General features: G+C 41.8%; 1 protein-coding gene across 1 annotated transcript in view; it reads right to left on the bottom strand.

Annotated features, from left to right (window-relative positions):
• The window catches only part of FRAS1 (Fraser extracellular matrix complex subunit 1), a 513,961-nt gene that overhangs the window by 308,375 nt on the left and 185,502 nt on the right, over positions 1-20,084 (bottom strand). The window contains exons 3-4 of the mRNA XM_018049625.1: positions 11,396-11,503; positions 3,195-3,287 (exon numbers count right to left, since the gene is read on the bottom strand). Of these exons, the coding sequence (XP_017905114.1) occupies positions 3,195-3,287; positions 11,396-11,503 (201 nt within the window). The remainder of the gene's footprint in view (positions 1-3,194; positions 3,288-11,395; positions 11,504-20,084) is intronic.

Genomic DNA, 20,084 nt, shown 5'->3' with positions numbered 1-20,084 from the left:
GTCTGGACTTGCTGGAACACCAGCCCACGATGCCAGAAAAAGAGGTCCCCTCATGAGGCGAAGTTGTTTCATTAGTGGCCTTGTCGTGCCACCCTGAGCTCAACCCAGTCTTGATTCTCCTTCCCTTGAACTCTATTCTCTGGGGATGGCATTGCTGTAATAGATTCTCTTCCCGCTACACTTACTCTACCCTAAAGCCACTTCTAAATCTCTCTTTCAGGGGAAAGCTTCCACTTCACCACTGCAAAGCTCTCAAAACATCAGGCTATTTTATATCTACAGGGAGAGAGACTCCATAACCCGCCCTATGGGCTGCAAGCCAGAGGCTAAACAGAGGATTACCGACATTCAACAGGAGAAGCAGTGCTCTGGAAACTGCTTTCTAAAAGAAGCCAAGGGAGCAAAACAGAAAAGGCTCCAAGATTCAGGAACAATCCTAGTGATGCAAGTGACAAGGGGAGATTCAGACCCAACACAGACAAGCATTTAACCCACTCAAGGAAATGAATAACATTAAGAAGGATTTGGCAAGCATCTAAAAAGGTGAAGAAAGAGAGGAAAAAAGAACAGAAAGACAAGAAACATGATCATTTTAAATTGATTAAGACTGAAAGTAGAGGATTTTATCTCAACTTTAAAGAAGCCGTTCTTCTGTTTCTATTTGGAGAAGTAGACCACTAGGGATTTGTTTTTCTCCTTCAAACTACAGTTCCTGAAATCTAGCCTTCTTCTCAGTTACATTAAGTTGCAGAAATATAATTATAACACTTTCCGGGGGAGTAGATTCTGAAAGTTGCATATGGGAAAACAAGCATGCACGCTGTCTTACCCAATTTAGAGCTTTCCGTGTGCTGTGTTAGAAGAGAGGGGTGAACTGCAAGGGAGGCAGGGAGAAGAAGGACTTTCAAAACTCTTCCTGAAAAAGTAGAAGGTCAAGCAGATTTCTAACTAACCCATCTGCAGATCTGTGGTTCTTGAGCCACCCGCCAAACAGGTCAGGTGGTCAAAGATCAATGTGCCCGTGGGACAAGGATATGGATAAGCTGGAGCAGGATTTACTCATTGCTTGAGTCCTGATGTTTATTGAGCACCTACTCTGGGAAAAGTTCAGTGCCAAGAGTCAGGTTAGGCAGGGGAGTAAGGAAGATCACTGTGAAGTTAGACAAAATATTGTCAATGTTCTCAGAAATCTTAAATCAAGAAAAGAAGATCTCACAAGTGCAAGAACAGAAGACGAGCAAGCAAATGACAAGTGTCATTAGAGAGGCTATGCAGAGAGTCATTGAGCTCTGCTGTCCCAAGTCCCGTACCCCCTCTTACTTGAGATGTTTGCTGTTCCTCCAGATCCTGGACTTATTTTACATCCTAGGGCTCCCTCACTTGAAAAGTTCAGCTTGGGAGTTTTGACCTTGATCCATACACCTGTTCCAATCATTATGAACTTTCGTTAATTCCAACACCAGCCTGCCCTGCAGCACCTTCCATTTCACAGGAGGTCCTCTAGCGTGGTTTCCAGCACCCTACATAACACTGAATTGCATGCATGCATGCTCAGTTGCTTCAGTCATGTTCAACTCTTTGTGACCCTATGGACTGTAGCCCACCAGGCTCCTCTGTCCTTGGAATTCTCCAGGCAAGAACACTGGAGTGGGTTTCCATGCCCTCCTCCGGGGATCTTTGCCACCCATGGATCGAACCTGCATCTCCTGCTCTACAAGCAGATTCTTTACTGCTGAGCCCACCAGGGAAGCCCCAAATCAAGCAGCACAGGGTGACACATGGTATGAAGACACAGATTCTACCATTCGGATCACACACCATGCTATTACTCGGCAGCACACTGTGCTGACGTGAAAGAGTGGCTTCCTCGGGTGATGTGCAGCCAGTGGCTAAGTGAGGTGCTCCTGTCCCAGGGGAATGTGCACTGTCCCCGCTGAGTTTTAGGTATGCACCCTGAATAGCAGCCAAGACTAGGTATATCAATTCTGGCTAACCTATGCTCTCTGCTGAAAGGGTAGAGACACTAACTTGGAGAAAGTTTTGTATGAGGTGGAAGATGAAGATTAAAGCAAAGAGTGTCTTTCTATCACACTCAGCTTCACCTGCTGCCTCAGGGGAGTATGCCAGCATGAATGGAGATGAACTATAGCCACCATTTTCAAAATTTCTATTATAGTCCTTGCAATGGTCCTTTTAAACCAGTATTTAATATTTCTAAGCTAATCCTGCAGGATCTGGAATGAGAAAGTGTAATAAAAGAACTTGAGGGTTGATTCCTAGTGTTGTGGTGCTATAGGCTTCCCAGGTAGCCCCAGTGCTAAAGAACCCTCCTGCCAATGCAGGAGACTTAAGAGACTCGAGTTTGATCCCTGAGTCAGGAAGATCCCCTGGAGGAGGGCATTCTCCCCTGGAGAATCTTATGGACAGAGGAGCCTGGCAGGCTACAGTCCATACGGTTGCACAGAGTCGGACATGACTGAATCAACTTAGCATGCATGCACTGTGGTTCTAAATGAGGGAAGTAGGCATTTTCATTTTGCCCCTCTCCCCAGGGGAAAGACAGCCACACCTACAGACAGTTCTGGTTGTCAGGACTGCAGAAGCTACTAACAGGTGATGGATACGGAGAGGCTGGAGATGATGCTAACCATCCTATACTGCAGAGGATGGTCCTCATCACAAAGCTTATTGTGTGCATAGTGCTGAAGTTTACGAACTCCACACTGAATGAGGAGTCAGAAGACCAGGGCTCTAGGCCAAGTTACACCACCTATTGGTAATACATGGGGCCAGTATCTTCCATTCTTTGCAATCCAACTCTTCTGTCTTTAACACAGGAGTCATCTACTCAGGGTTGTTCAAAAAATCAAGTGAAAAATTTATGTGGTACACAAAGGCAAGGTGGCCTTTTATTCAGCATTACAACTTATTCATCATCAACATTCTCAGACTACCCTTTAGACAGACACAAATTCAATCAGCAAATATTTACCTGGGCCTCTGAAATAAATAGGACAGTTTTAATCTTATCCAAGAAACCTAAGTGCCCACGGAAAGTCAAATAAGCCTGAGGTCCTCCCTAGCCCAAACAAAGGAGAAAAAAATCCTCCCTTGTCAACACAAGTTTAGCATTCAGCTTTCCTTTGTCAATGATCTACAGACAAGGAATCAACCACAGGTTAGAAAATACTTACCCCATGAATTTTCTTTTCATGATGGCAAGATCCAGGCATCCTTGGCACACATTCGGGGCAGCACTGGTTAGCAGGTATTTGAAGCACTTCCCCCTGAACATTTAAAAGCAGCTCAGTGTAAAATAGCAGCAGTGAACACAGTCATATCGAATTCACTGAATCTCATGAGTTGCCATGGGTGACAACAATAAACAGGATAAGCAGAATACACTAACAAAAAGGACTCTCTGTCATGATGAGCTTCTCTCAAAGCTACTGAGCCCCGTTGTGAAAGTGGGTTCCTTGAAAATGGTCTACATCTTTTCACATGTAATGAAGGATTTTCTTCACTAGAAATATAGAAATGCTCCATGTGAGTGTCAGACCAGAAAAGCAGTTGGGGGTGATAGAAGAGCTGTATTTCCCTGTAACAGAGAAGACTTGGGCGGCGTTAGCCACAGAGCTGGCAGGTCTTCTAACATGTTATAGAGGCCTTATGGAGCCAGCAACGGGAGGGCTGTGGGGAGGAGGGGAGGAGAGGGGGAGGGGGAGCTGGCGTTCTAATGTTGACTTTTACTTGGGGCAGAGTAGCAAAGCACAAGGGGCAGGACAGAGCTGGGAGAGGAAACAGCATCTCTGTGGAGGTATCACATGTACTGCTGGTATCCGGCTAGAATTCCTGGGCTCCAATAAAGATCTACATTGTTTAGCAAGGCCTCTGCTATTGCAATTGTGTTTCTTATCAATACGTGATGCTTTCAAGAGAATAGACATCCATATGATACCCCAAGATTTACTGGGAAGTTGTCACATGTTAACTAACCATCTATTTGGCACTGTGAAGGATCTATTTATCTAAGATGATTAAATCTGTGGCACGTATGTGGGTTTTTGGGGCTTAATGATCCTTCTAGACCCTCTGAGGACTTTCCTAGAGGTCCAGTGGTTAAGAGTTTGTGCTTCCAATGCAGAGGTCACGGGATCAATTCATGGTCAGGGAACGAAGATCCCACATGCCACATGGCATGACCCCCACACACAAAATAATAGCCTTCTAGACCTTCGGATTTATCCTGCTCTTCCACTTAGCATTTCCTCAAGTCTAGAAATGTGGCAGAACAGGGAATTAGTGATTTTCATCAAAAATGGTGGTAAGAGATCCTGAATTAACCAGGAAATCATGACCTGTCCACAGAATAAAAGTCTACAAAGAATTCAGCTGATAGACTCTAAACATTACATATGTTTTAATATTTCTCTGCTACTTGGGGCTGTGGCCATTAAAAAGAATTGTACCTACAAGAGAATGTTAATTGTACATACAACAATTACAAATATAACTACATCTACAATATGTATATTCTCCACCCAATAAAGTGGGTAGAGAATAAAACTATGATTTCACAACTGTTAATCCACTAAACAGATAAATACACGAGTAACAGTGATCAACAATTTCATATTTGCTTAATAAAGGATAAAACATATGGCATGGAATTTCATAAAATTGTATATACAGTGCAACATTAACGACTACTCACAAAAGTGCCCTCTGAACCCCAAGTAGAACCTATACTTATCTAACTTCCACTGAGATAGCAAATATAGAAAATATATTAACCTAAATTCCACTGAGCATATAGATTTAAAATGAGATAATCCAAGTGTTGCTTATATTCTAATATGGAAGCAGAGAGAAAGGCAGGCAAGATGGAAGACTTCAAGGGATATTTTACACCCCAAGTTAGCTGTCTTTGATTTATATATCAGATTTGATTTATATGTTTATATATCTATCCTCAGATTTGCCCCTCAAAACTCATTTTATGAATATAATAGTCTTTATTTGTGAATAGATGTTCCCTATTTTGAGTGTTGACCTGTTGACTTTCTGTGGGAACCCAAAAGAGGTGATTTGGGGCTAAAGGAGGAGCAAAGAGTTTGCATGTAGGACTTGGAGAATGAAAGACTGGGAATTCTTGCTACCTTAGCCTGTAACCATGCATAGCTGCCCGAGTTGCGGGATGCATGGAACACATAAGCCTATTGCCCTGTAGGCTTTGCACTGGGAGCTTAGGAAGTGGTGGCTTGGGCACAAGATACCAATGAAGATTGCTTGCCTAGGATCTAGAGGAACCAACTAACAATAATGATGATGATCATGGGATAATCACAGCTAAAACAGAGTACTTAGAATAGCCAGGTACTCTTCTAAGCATATGATACATATGTATATGTACATGTATATATATATAATTTATCACAACAACTTGATTAGGTAAATACTCTGCATTGAAGTTTGCAGCCAAAAATCCCTCCATGCATTAATAATACAGTACCCTTTTTCATGGCACTGTCCTCTCTGTATACATGTTTTTCAGAAATCCTGAAGGTTGGCTCCAGGCTAGACAGTCAATATTCTAAAAGCCTCTGTTCTCATTCCTTCAGTTTGTCTCATATCTGTCTGTCTCTCTCTGACCTTTTTCTTTGACTCTATAGCTAGCTATTCTATATGGATACAGGGTAAGAATACAGAATCTATTATATACAATGATATGAAAAATAGATGCTAGAGAGAGAGATACAAATATTAAACAGAACTACAATTGACATTAGGTTATTTCCAGTTAATTCAGGAGCAAAACATAAATGGCAAAATAGATTTTTAAATTTTTTAAAAAATGATAGGAATCCAAGGTACTATTAATAACAATGATAATTTAGCTTAGGGTACAATGGCACTGAAGAATTGATGCTTTTGAACTATGATGTTGGAGAAGACTCTTGAGAGTCCCTTGGACAGCAAGGAGATCAAACCAGTCCATCCTAAAGGAAATCTGTCCTGAATATTCATTGGAAGGACAGATGCTGAAGATGAAACTCCAATACTTTGGTCACCTGATTTGAAGAACTGACTCCTTGGAAAAGACCCTGATACTAAGAAAGATTGAAGGCAGGCGAAGGGGATGACAGAGGATGAGATGGTTGGATGGCATCACCAACTCGATGGACATGAGTTTGAGCAGGCTCCAGGAGTTAGTGTTGGACAGGGAAGCCCAGCATGCTGCAGTCCATGGGGTCACAAAGAGTCGGACACGACTGAGCAACTGACCTGACTGACTGACAATGGTGATTCATTAGCTTGTGCCATGAACTCATGTAGGTCTACCCATCAGATGTGTAAAACAACATATGCACCTGAGAAACACAAGGGAAAACACGGTGGAGTAGAAATTACATTGACTCATGAGCCAGGAACGAAGGTTCTTATCATGGGAGTGCCACTTACTAGTGCTGTATGTTTGAGCAAGTGACTAAAGAATGAAAAAATCTGGTTTTTGGTCTATAAAATGAGAAAGTCTAACAATCAGTTTTAAAGGGTTTTTCTAGTTCTATCATTCTGTTCCCCCCACTCTCCAAATCTTCAATTTCTCTCTCTCTTCAAGGTCATTCCCCTTTGCCTCCCAAGGTCATCATAGTAATATCAAGTTCATAGAAATATCAAAAGCCAAAAAAAAAAATCCTTCTCCTTCCCTTGTTTGGTCATTTTACAAATATTGATTAAGTATCTTCTGTGTGCCATGCACTGTGCTGTTTGATGGGCTACATAGAGTGAAGAGGAGGGTTGTTGCTCTCAAGGAGCTAAGAGTCTAGAGGAAGAAGCAAACAAATACACAGACATTTGTAGTCTGGTCAAGGGCAGTAATAAGGGCAAGCACAAAGCACATGGCAACACCCAGGAGGCTTGATGACTGGGGATGGAGGTTCAAAGAAACTTCACAGATGTAGTGGTGTGCACCTAATGTCCCATTTCTCTCTTCCATTCTCAGTGAAGCTCCCTGAAGGAGTAGCCTGTACTGGGCCATCCAAGGCCCACTATCCATCCACTCCTCAAGCCTCTGTAATACAGCAACCACACCCACCACTTCACTGACACCAACTTCAGTGGGACCACCAGTGGCCAACATGTTGCCAAACTCAATGAAACAGATTAAATTTTCTTACACTTTCTGTCTGTCGTGGGATCAACACTGTCGATATAAACTCCTTCTGGAAACACTCTATTCTCCTAGCTATCACAACATTCTTCTCTCTTCTGACCATTTCTTACCCTTTACCTCTCTGACCATGTCTTCTTAATCTTCCTAAGTTTCTTCTCGTATGTTCATCTTCTCTTTAATGATTGTGCTACCCAAATCCCATCTTTGATCTTCTATTCTTTTTTCACACAATCTCTTTGGATGAGATCACTCATCCTAAAAGTTTGTACTCCTGTGTTCCTCCTACTGATACCTACATTATATCTCCAACTCTGGGCTTCTCAGGTCATGTTAGTGGTAAAGAATCCACCTGCCAATGCAGAAGACCCAGGAGATGTGAGTTTGGCCCCTGGGTCAGGAGGATCCCCTGGAGTAGGAGATGGCAACTTGCTCCAGTATTCTTGCCTGGAAAATTCCATGCATGGAGGGCTACAAACCGTGGGGCTGCAAAGAGTCAGACATGACTGAGCATAGCACATGCTTCTCCTCTGAGCTTTACAGTCATACCTCCGGCTGCCTGTTGGACATATCTACCTTTCTCTTCCACAAACACTTCAAATTCAATGTGTCCAAACTGAAATTATCATTTTGTTCCCAGATGGGATTCTTTTCCTCATTCTCCTATATTCTCAATATCAGTTTGTGACTCTGCTAACCGATTAGTCATCTGATATCTTTCCTTTTCCTTTCTCTCACCCTCCTACTTCATTCAGTTCTGCTAATTTCTTCCTTAAATATTTATCAAATCTACCCTTTCCTCTTTTTATTATTTATTTGGCTGCACTGGGTCTTAATTGCAGCACACATGATCTTTAGTTGCTGCAGGTGGAATCCCCGACCAGGGATCAAACCCAGGCCCCCTGCACTGGGAGCATGAAGTCTTAGCCACTGGACAACCCTGCCCTTTCTTAATTCCTACACTACCAGTGCTCTTATTCAGGTATTCACCCTTTCATCTGGATTATTCTCACAACCTTTGAACTGATCTCCTTATCTCCAATATTATGCATTATCTTTGAAAAACCAGAAAGATTTTTCAAAAAGTAAAGTGGGCCATCCTACCCACATGCCTTAAAACCTTCATTTGTATTCCACCAACTTAAAAATAAAATTCCAAGCTCCACAGTACAGCATACAAAGCTCTCCATAACCTTGAACTTACCAACTCTCTAGCTTCGTCTCTCATTCATTCATTCAGTCAAAAGATATTTACTGAGTGCCTACCATGTGTCAGGTGCAATTGTAGGTGCTGAGGATACACAATGAATAAAAGAGACAGTAAACAGGAACTTTCAGTAAAATCTAGAGTATGTCCAACAGTAGTTAGTGCCAAGAAGAAAAATAAAGCATGGAAAAGAAATAGAAAATATGTGGTAGGGGTGAAGAACTGCAATCTCAAATAGAATGGCATTCAGGCAAGACTTAGAGAAAGTCAAGGATTAAAATAGATAAATAGATGATAGATAGATGGATGGGTATTAGTCACTAAATTTTTTTGACTCTATGGTGACCCCATTGACTATAGCCCACCATATTCCTCTGTCCACGGAATTCTCCAGGTAAGAATACTGGTGTGTGTTGCCATTTCCTTCCCCAGGGGATCTTCCTGACCCAGGGATCGAACTCATGTCTCCCTCGCTGTAGGTGGATTCTTTACCACTACAGAAAATATTTTTTGAGCCACCCGAGAAGACCCAGATAGAATTTCAGGGAAAAGAGCAGAGTACAAAGGCTTTAATGGCAGAAGTATGCCTGGCAGAAGCATTCCCTGGACAAATCCAGGGAATAGTAAGCAGGCTTGGTGTCTGAAGCAGAAAGAGCAGGGAGAGGAATCAATTGATCGGAGGGCTGGCTTTGCTTGTGGTAAAGAATCTGACTGCCAATGCAGCTTCTCTGGGCTCAGTCTCTGGGTCAGGAAGATTCCCTGGAGAAGGAAATGATAACCCACTCCTGTATTCTTGCCTGAAACATCTCCTAGACAGAGGAGCCTGGCAGGCTACAGTCCATGGGTCACAAAGAGTTGGACTTAACAACTAAACAACAACAACAGCAGCACTTTAAAGGACACTGTGAGGAGTTACTCAAAGTGAGAAGAGAAGCCATTGAAAGCTATTGGAGGAACTTAAGGAGAAAAGCAACATGATCTGACTTAAATTTTAATAGGATCCCCCCCCCCCGCCCCCACAACTGCTATATCAAGATTAAAGTGAAAAAGGCCAGTACAAAAACAGTGAAAGAAGTGAAGAGGACACTGGAAGGATGCAGGCAAAAACTGACAATAAGTAAAACCAAAGTAAAAGCAGAGAAGTTGCATCTGAAATATACTGTTTCATGAAGGAAAAGCTGGGAATCTGCTAGTATACTGGATATGGGATGTAAGAGAAAGTGGGGAGGATGATGCTACATTTTCTGACCTGAGCAATGGAAAGAAAGGAGTTGCCATTTGCGGAGACAATTCACGAGATGAGCAAATTAGGAAGGGACAAAATCATGCTTGGAACAGAACAAGGGTCAGAAATATTTTCTGTAAAGGGCCAGACATATTTTAGCCTTTGGGGGTCACATATGGTCTATACCCCAACTACATAACTGTCATTGTAGGAAAAAGCAGCTGGCTATAGGTAATACTTAAACAAATGAGTGTGCCTGTGTTTCAATAAAACTTTATTTATGGATACTGAAACTTGATTTCATATAAATTTCACATCACAAAATACTGTTCTGTTGATTTGTTCCAACCATTTAAAAAGGTAAAAACCATTCTTTGCTCACAGGTCAAACCAAAAAAATGCGGCAGGCCAGGTTTAGCCTGTTGACCCCTGGTAAAGAACATATCCAGGTTTCAGTAGCACCATCTATGTCTTCCAACATTCAATTCAAGGCTTCTTCCATGAAACCGTAATTATTCACATGAAGTGGAGGAGGACATGTCTTCATGGCCCTTATAAAACCAGCTCAAATTCTGACATGAGTTACTCAGTGAGCAAAATGGAGATCTTTTAGGAGTACTCACTTCATAAAATAAAAAGCCCCAGAACAGACAACAAAATACTACCAAATTTACCAACATTTAATGTATACTCAGCTTCCCAGAAACATAGCCAAGAAGAAATCTAGGAATACTATTAAAGGGATACAGAAACTTCACTCCGATGTTAGAAATAAACAGAACCTTCTTAGCATTAGATGGCATAATGACTCAAGAATAATTATTATGGAGTGGGGAAGGGAAACTCTATAAAAATAAACTGTGCTTGTGAAACTGACAGAAAGCTTTTTAAAGAAAATAATTGGTCTTCTCCAGGGAGTTTCCAATGTTCAAATTTGAAGCTTAAAATTTTTTGTTGTTTGTAAGCAGATTTACTTTAAAAAGAAAAGAGTCAGTACCCGGGGAGAAAAAATTCCAACAGAATAGACGTATAGTGAAAAAGTAAAAATAAAACAGTTTAATAAAGGGGAAATTAGGAAATATTCCACACACGTTTGGTTAAACACCAGGAGATTTCTTGATTAAAGTCTATCCTATGGAGAAGGAAATGGCAGTCCACTCCAGTACCATTGCCAGGAAAATCCCATGGACAGAGGAGCCTGGTAGGCTATAGTCCATGGGGTCCCAAAGAGTCGGACATGACTGAGCGACTTCACTTTCACTCTCAGGATCCTAGGTAGCCCAATGATACAGTCAGTAGCACAATAAACAATGTCTTTAGAAAGTCATCTTCGAGAAGTCAGTCCTGACTTGCAAGGCATTCAGTGGCTTGTAAAATGGTGTGGCTAGTATCAGTAGCTATGGCAATTGTCAGATCCAGGGAAGATCTCTGGACAAGCAGCTTCTTAACTGCATAATCATATTAAGCTGCCTAAAATCTCCATGCTACACTTTCCATTTCTGTAAAGTGGGGATATAGATACCTACTCCACAGGACTTCAAATGGGATAACACTTTAAATGGGGAAACACTGTAAGACCTTTAAGTTTTAACCTTGAGTGCCTGATTCAGAGTAAATGTCCAACACACAGAAATTAAGACATTCTTAGAAATGATATGTTAAAACTGTCTCCTGTATTTCCTAAACTTTGCAATTAGAGGTTGCAATAGATGTCAAAACCAAATGACCAAAAAAATGCAAACACCCTACTCTTCCCCAGCTTTACATTTAGAAAACAATTAGGACACCATACCTTCTCAAAGGCACACTGAGGGTTTCTGCAAACAGCGGGTTTGCAGATAACGATATCACCATGGCAACGGCAGTTCTGGCATGAATCGGGCTTCCAAATGGTGGCATCCTGCGAAGAAGCATAAGCTCTGAGTTAAAAACTGATCAGTCAAGGTAGGAGCACACAGAAGTGGTGCCATCAACAGCCCCACAGCCTGAACATTTAAAAGGCAAAGGAAAGTCATAGGCACATGCAGAGCTTGCTGGGTACTGATTAAACCCCGAGAAGCTATAAAAGCAGCCTAATCCATTTCACCACAGTCAACCCACGTAGCCAAAGACAAGGGCATGCAGCAGAGAGCTGTCAATTCCCAGAGTAAAAACGATCGATTGGACTGAAATCTCAAGAGGACAAGCTGCTCCCTGACTTGAGGTTTCTCTGTGCTGCTAACTAGCAGAAACCATCAGAGTGTGTCCAGAGATGCTTGGACTAGCACTAACCAGCTTCTTAAGAGCAGCTTTTGCCATTGAGTACTTTGAGCACCTCACACTTCACTTCCCAGTTCTTCGGTACTAAATCTGCTCACACTCAGCTATTCCACGGCTCACCTTTACCTCTGATAGGATAACGTGTAGACCCATCACCTGGCCCTTGCCTCTCGCCCTAGCCTCAGCAACTGTGACAGCTCTGAGACTTCTGTCTGTCCACGCTAGATGGTCAAGCATTTGGACAGCCCCAGCCTCCTTTCTCCTGGCCTCACAGCTTATCTTCTTCCTGGTTCCCTCTTCTCCTTGACTCTCCCAAAGAGAGCTTGCAAACCAACACACTTCTTCAAGCCTCAACCTCAGAGTGAATCATTTCCTAACCCTTAAGCCTACACACTGCATCCTCCACTCGGGTGTGACTCTTCATGGCTTCTCTGGAACCCTACTGTCTCTTGTACATGTTGCTACACTTATACTGCACTTACAAATTCCTGTTATCCTGCCCGGACCAGACTGTGAGTACCCCAAAGCAGGCAGTGTCCTGGGCCCGGCACACTGGAGGTCTTTCTAAACCAAACGTTCACAGTGCGCAAGTCACTTAGTGAAGGTTTTGTCCTCCTTTCTATGCTTCCTCATCCTTTTGTCCTCGAATAACTGAAGCACTACTCAAATACATTGGAGAGAAGTAAGGGAAAATTCTAAACTCTTGATAGAGCCAGAAGCTATTTGCACTAACCTGAACTGGGATGAGCTGGGAAAAGCACGGGTGTTAGTAAAAGATGCTATCACACAAAGGCAGACACCAAAGGAGACAGTTAACTTCTGCGTCAACTTGGCTACACTATGGTACCTAGCTGTTTGGTCAAACACAAGCCTAGATGTTGCTGTGAAGGTATTTCATAGATGTGATTAACATTTATAATCAGTTAAGCAAAGGAGATTACCCTCAACAATGTGGATGAACCTCATCCAATCAACTGAAAGCCTTACGACAAAAACAAGGTTTCCTGAAGAAGAAAGATTTCAGCCTCAAGACTGTATCACAGAAATTCTGCCTGAGTTTCCAGCCTGTTGGCCTGCGCTACAGGCTTCAAACTTGCCAGTCCCCACAATCATATGAGCCAATTCCCTAAAATAAATGCCTCCCTCTACTTTTCCCTCTTTCTTTCTCTCCCTCTCCCCACCCCCATATATATACATATGGTTGGCCATAATATCTTATGGAAAAAACCCAAATGAACTTTTTGGCCAACCTAATATGTAAGCTTCCTATTTGTTCTGTTTCTCTGAAGGACCATGTCTGAGATACCAACACTGGTACAGACTTACATGGATTGTGCATAACACTCTCAAGGAAAAATGAAGTCATCCTTTGTGTTCAGAAATGTTAAATGTGTAAGCTTTTAGGGAATGTGCTTCAAACCCCAAGTGATGGAAGAAAGACAAAACCTGTCTGAGGTGAGATGACATTCCCAGTGCCTAATTCATGAAAAACTTGAATTAAAGTAAATGCATGCTGGAACCTGACTTGGAATACCTCTGAATTTCTTTCTCTTTATGTTAACAGCACATTCTTCTGAAATGACAATTGTGTGCCAACCAACAGTCTACTCTTAACCCAAAAAGCAATGACAAATAGGTGAGGGGGAAAAAAGAAATTCATTCTCAAGCACAATGTAATATATGTTCCCTGCTGATTTAAGGAAACAGTATCAGTTTCAGGATACAGATGAAATAAAAATGACTACTTCGTGAAGTCAGCAGCTGCTGTTTATTGATCACGTATCCTGTGCTGACAGGAAGTGCTGGTAGGAGAAGGCACTTGCGGTGCTGGAGGAGGTGGGCCTCTGCCATCACCGGAGAGGGCTGAGCCCAGAGGAGAGGGAAGTCAGTGCGCATCAGCACTTCGTGAAACTCTTACAGGAACAACACCCCTGCGAAGCTGGCGCTGTAATTATCATGACTATTCTGACATGAGGAAACAAGACGTGAGAGATTGAGCAATTTGCTCAAGTTCACAAAGCTGTCTGACACCTAAGAACCCAGACTCTGAAATCAGTCTACTGGATTTGAATCCTGGTGTCACCAGTCATTAACAGTGAGTCCATTTTATCAAGGTTTCCGTGTCCCAGGTTCCTCACCTGCAAAGCAGATAAAGAACTAAACTCATAGGGTTTGTGAAAAGACCGGATAAGACGATGTGCTTAGAGAAATTTGAACAGTGCCTGGAACTTATCAAAGGCCCATTATGTATTTTTAATGTAATTTATTGTTATTCCAAATTCTTCCTACGATGTCATAGGCATTTAGCAAGTATTTTTCTAAACATTTCCTTTTCTTGGAGTGAAAATATTCCCCTAAGGACCTTGTCTTTCCCATCTTCCCACTACAACCTACACAGGCAAAACAGAGAGAAGCTGTGATTTAATTAGCACCCAAGCACTGAAAGGGCTTCCCCTGTGGTTCAGCTGGTAAAGAATCTGCCCCTGGGTTCGATCCCTGGGGTGGGAAGGTCCCCTGGAGAAGGGAATGGCTACCCACTCCAGTATTCTGGCCTAGAGAATTCCAGGGACTGTATAGTCCAAGGAATCCCAAAGAGTCAGACATGACTGAGCAACTTTCACTTTCACTGGAAAGACCCAGGAATGCTGCATTAGAAGAAATGAATGAACCCATAGATTGCATTTTCAAGACCACTCAGGTCATTGGAAAAGCATTTGTAACCATGAACCCATCTTCCTTTTCACTCAGGCCTCAGATGACCACATCAGTTCCAGGTACTCGCTTCAACCCAGGGTGGTTCTAAAACTCCCTCCATTTTTACACCAGGCGTTAAGTTCTTCCCCACACCTCAACTATTTCCTCAGTGACCCTAGACTCCAAAAACAGCTTTCAATCACTGGACGCCACTCACTCAACTCTAAACAAAATGTCCTAAAAACATGGAATATTTTTTCATTTTCACTTGTAGAAACATGATTTTTCAATATGTTAATTAAAAACTAAATTTCTGGGCCCGGGGAGCATTCCTGAATTTGTTCACTTATCTGTATTCCCTCCAGTATGCCACTTCCAGGAAGGAGAGCTAGCTTTATTCCTCTGTGTATAGCCACTCCACTGAGCACAATTATTGAGAGTCGGCTGACTTTATTAGTGAACAACCTGAATACTTATCCTGAAGAAAATTTCTTTCCCCATGACTTGAGATATCCCAGTTAGGATGAGAGGTCTTGAGAAAACAATATTTCAATGACATTCACTACAAAATCCCCATAACGTTGAAGCTTATTAGTTCCCTGGAACCAAACTACAAAGATTTCCCTGGTGGCTCAGATGGTAAAGAATCTGCCTGCAATGCAGGAGACCTGAGTTTGATCTCTGGGTTGGGAAGATGCCCTACCAAAGGGAATAGCAATCCACTCCGGTAATCTTGCCTGGAGAATTCCTTGGACAGAGGAGCCTGGCAGGCTACGGTCTATGGGGTAGCAAAAAGTTGGACATGACTGAGCAACTTTCACTTTCAAACTACAAAGAAAAATTTTCTTTATCTACACATTTTCAAAAAACTTCCTTATATAAATGTCCTCATTGAGTCTATAATTCATGGTTAATTTTAAACAAAATGAGCCCTTTACCAAAGCCTAGATTGATGGCCATATATTTTTCAGGTCTAAAACTTTAGGAATCAATTTCTATGGTACCATAAAGTTGCTTTATGAAGGAAGGGATACGAGAGTTCCTCGATTGCTAAAACTGGATAAAGCCATAAAGTCCAAAGAAATAACACTGTAAAGTAAATTCTACAGATTTTCCATGTTACCATTGCAATTCTGTCGCTTTATAATCCTCTCTTCCAATCTAACACACTCTGCAAAAGAAATAGTCTTAAAATAGTTTTTCACTAGAATGTAGATTAAAGGATTAGATTACAATAAACCTAAAAAGCAACCTAAATGGCTTTTAATATTTCTAGTAATAAGTGAATAAAGTGTTCTTGCAGATAATACAGTACCTCCATCCCCAGACATGTTGAAGTAATAGCAAGGTGCTTCAAAAAACAACAAAAACTATTTCACTCAGTTAAGCATTTATTAAATATTTGTTTAATGCTAAAAATAAACAATGACTACATCCCTCATGAGTACTCAAATTGCTGGGGAAACATTATTTACAATATTCTATAATAGTTTATCAACTGTCGACATAATATTTTTATCTTAATGTTATAATAACCCTATTTTAATTATTGATTTATTCATCGCATTTTAAATCTCCTTGGCTTGTTAGGACAAAAATGAGAAAGAAGGAATAAAATACTCCAAAGTTATGCTTCAAGTTACAAAATAGTAAGCAGAATATAATGTGTTTTTATAACTAAAATATATTTCTGTGCATGGTCATTCCTGGGTAGGGATTCTTGGTGATTTTTTGCTTTCCATTATCCTTATCCATATTTTTTGTTATTTCAATAGCAAAATCTATGTAACTTATATGATCTTTTAAAGTTAATTTCAAAATATAAGACAGAGAAAAACAAAAATATGGTACCCTTTTCTCTACAAACCATAGGTAGAAAGCAACTGAGTTTTGAGGTTGAACTGGCATGGCGGGAGGGGAGCTAAATAAAATGACCCAACAAATACGTAAGAGTGAGCCATTTACCTAAACCTTTGTGTTATTCTCAAACATTTCTTCTTGGGCTCAGTAAGATTTTAAAAAACTAACTGTGTCTCTATTTGTCCTTGAATGCCATGAAAGGACTACAATATTCCACTGGGCCTCGTGTCTCCATTTCTGGAAGTTCATTTTCCTGACAAGTCTGGTTTTCAGGAAAGATAATCCATATATAAGGGTTCTTTGACCCAGCTCCAATTCGGACACAGAAATAATGGTTCCTGTTTGTCAAGGAACCATAAAGAAACGAATCAATAACTTTCATAAGGTTATTTCAGAGTTCAGTTCTTTTCCCAAGCGCCCTTCCTCAGACAGCTTAGATAAACAGTACCTTTTTCATTTGGTCTCATTTTTAAGTTCATGTGAAACTCTTTATCCACCCCCAAAGAAAAGGGAACAGAGGACACTTATTGGTAAGAAAAGGTTAAGAGTCCTTGTATTTACATTAAATTCCCCACTTGCAGGAAGAACAAACACAAGCCAAAGGCAAATAAAACAGAAAATGGTGATCCCCTTCCTGCTTGAGACCTATTTTTAAAATTTTCTGTTGTTCAGTGTCTAAGTCATGTCCAACTCTTTTGTGACCCCCATGGACTGAAGTGTACTAGGCTCCTCTGTCCATGGGATTTCCCAGGCAAGAATACTGGAGTGGGTTACCATTTCCTCCTCTAGGGGATCTTCCCATCCCAGGGATTAGGCCCATATGTCCTGAACTGACAGGTGTGTTCTTTACCATTGAGCCTTGCTCCACACAATACCCCCTTATGGAGTCTGTTCTGCACACCAAGGACTGAAGTAGTTTCACATTTTAGCATTCTGGAGTGATTAGCTTGTACCTGATCTCCTCCTGCCATTGTCTTAAAATGATAAAGTTGAAGGAATCAATCATAAGAAGATCAACTTAGATACAGAAACAACATCATGGACCACAGATGAAAAGACAGCTTCTTTATACAACTGCAAATGTCTTTGTTCAGTTGGCTGACAAGAAACCCTGAAAAGCACGGCAAATTAACATCATGTTCTTGTACATATGTCTTAGAATAGTGAGCTAGAGCCGGTGGAGGAGCAGAAAGGAAAGGAAAGGAAAGGAAACAAGCTACTACCAAGGGCCAGTACTTCTCCAGATCTCCCACACACTCAGCATCTCAGGGGCCCTCCCAGCATCTTGTGGACAAAGCATCACCATGCTACTTTTTCAATGATGGAACAAGGTGTGAAAAGGCTGAGTGAATTGTCCAGAACACATCTAGTAAAGGGTGGATCTGGGATTCAAATCCATCCTATTTACAGGTGGCTCCAGTGGTAAAGAACACACCTGCCAATGCAAGTAGACATAAGAGACGCAGGTTTGATCCCTGGGTTGGGAGATCCCCTGGAGAAGGTCATGGCAATCCACTGCAGTATTCTTACCTGGAGAATCCCATGCACAGAGGAGCCTGGCAGACTGCAGTCCATAGAGTCAGAGTCAAACACAACTGAAGTGACTTAGCATGTACCTAAGCTAAGGCTAAGTCACTTCATTCGTGTCCAACTCTGTGCGACCCCATAGACGGCAGCCCACAAGGCTCCCCCGTCCCTGGGATTCTCCAGGCAAGAACACTGGAGTGGGTTGCCATTTCCTTCTCCAATGCATGAAAGTGAAAAGTGAAAGTGAAGTCGCTCAGTCACGTCTGACCCCCAGAGACCCCATGGACTGCAGCCTTCCAGGCTCCGTCCATGAGATTTTCCAGCAAGAGTACTGGAGGGGGTGCCATTGCCTTCTCCGAGCATGTACATATACATGCCTTATTTTATGTCTGTAGTGCATATATAGATAGATAAATAGATGGATAGTTACTATAGAGCAGTCTTACCATTTCACATCACTCTTCCACTTTCCCACTTTAGTAGGCCAATAAGATGGGATAAACTACGGCAGTGCTGCTAATTTTCAGGGGAAAGGACTGTGAGGTTTAGCCATACACCTGCCTAACAAGACTCCCTGTGACTCCAACAGCACACTCCCACCCACTCTTCATCTAATTTTCACATATCCTCCAAGTCTCAGCTTAAACATCAGCTCTTCAGGGAGACCTTCTCTGCCTCCTTAACTCAGTATTTCCCTGTCTCATGTTCCCAAAGCTCCCCCTGCTTCCATAAAGCCAATCTTATTTCTCCAAGTTCTTTTGGCACAGTAAAGAAAACTAAGGAAGAGGACATCTTTTGGATTTCAGATGCTTTGGCATGTTCACATCTTTCATATGTCTTCCTAAAATATTTTGAGATAAGTGTTGTCATCATCTCCATTTTACAGATAAGGAAACCAGGAGTCCAAGAGTCTAGGTAATATTCCCAAAGCTTGTAACTGACTGGCAGTTCAGTCACTCAGTCCCGTGCGACTCTTTGCAACCCCATGGACTACAGCACACCAGGCTTCCCTGTTCATCACCAACTCCCGGAGCTTACTCAAATTCATGTCCATCGAGTCACTGATGCCATCCAACCATCTCATCCTCTGTCATCCCCTTCTCCTCCTGCCTTCAATCTTGCCCAGCATCAGAGTCTTTTCAAATTAGTCACCTCTTCACATCAGGTGGCCAAAGTATTGGAGTTTCAGCTTCAGCATCAGTCCTTCCATTGAATATTCAGGACTGATTTCCTTTAGGATGGACTGGTTGGATCTCCTTGCAGTCCAAGGGACTCTCAAGAGTTTTCTTCAACACCACAGTTCAAAAGCATCAATTATTCAGCACTCAGCTTTCTTTATAGTCCAACTCTCACATCCATACATGACTACTGGAAAAACCATAGCTTTGACCAGATGAACCTTTGTTGGCAAACTAATCGCTCTGTTTTTTAATATGCTGTCTAGGTTGGTTATAACTTTTCTTCCAAGGAGCAAGTGTCCTTTTTAATTTCATGGCTGCAGTCACCATTTGCAGTGATTTTGGAGCCTCCCAAAATAAAGTCTGTCCCTATTTCCATCATTTCCCCATCTATTTGCCATGAAGTAATGGGACTGGATGCCATGATCTTCATTTGCTGACTGTTGAGTTTTTAGCCAAATTTTTCACTCTCCTCTTTCACTTTCACCAAGAGGCTCTTCAGTTCTTTGCTTTCTGCCATAAGGGTGGTGTCATCTGCATATCTGAAGTTATGGATATTTCTCCCGGCAATCTTGATTCCAGCTTGTGCTTCATTCAGCCCAGCATTTCTCATGATGTACTCTGCATAGAAGTTAAATAAGCAGAATGACAATATACAGCCTTGACATACTCCTTTTCCTATTTGGAACCAGTCTGTTGTTCCATGTTCAGTTCTAACTGTTGCTTCTTGACTTGCATACAGATTTCTCAGGAGGCAGGTCAGGTGGTCTGGTATTTCTACCTATATCTGAATCAATGTCCATTTGACTCTAAAGCTTCCATTTTTCCCACCATACCCACATCTGTACCCACAGCCTTGGTCTATGGACACAAAGTTATATACCAAGTTATCCAGCATATGAACTCAAGTACCAACGCCAATATAGTAAGCGCATGCTCAGTTGCATCTGACTCTTTGTGACT

Source organism: Capra hircus, chromosome 6 (genome assembly GCF_001704415.2).
Source record: "Capra hircus breed San Clemente chromosome 6, ASM170441v1, whole genome shotgun sequence".
In the NCBI taxonomy this organism is placed as follows: Eukaryota; Metazoa; Chordata; class Mammalia; order Artiodactyla; family Bovidae; genus Capra; species Capra hircus.
This window is presented reverse-complemented; position numbering and strand designations above follow the sequence as displayed.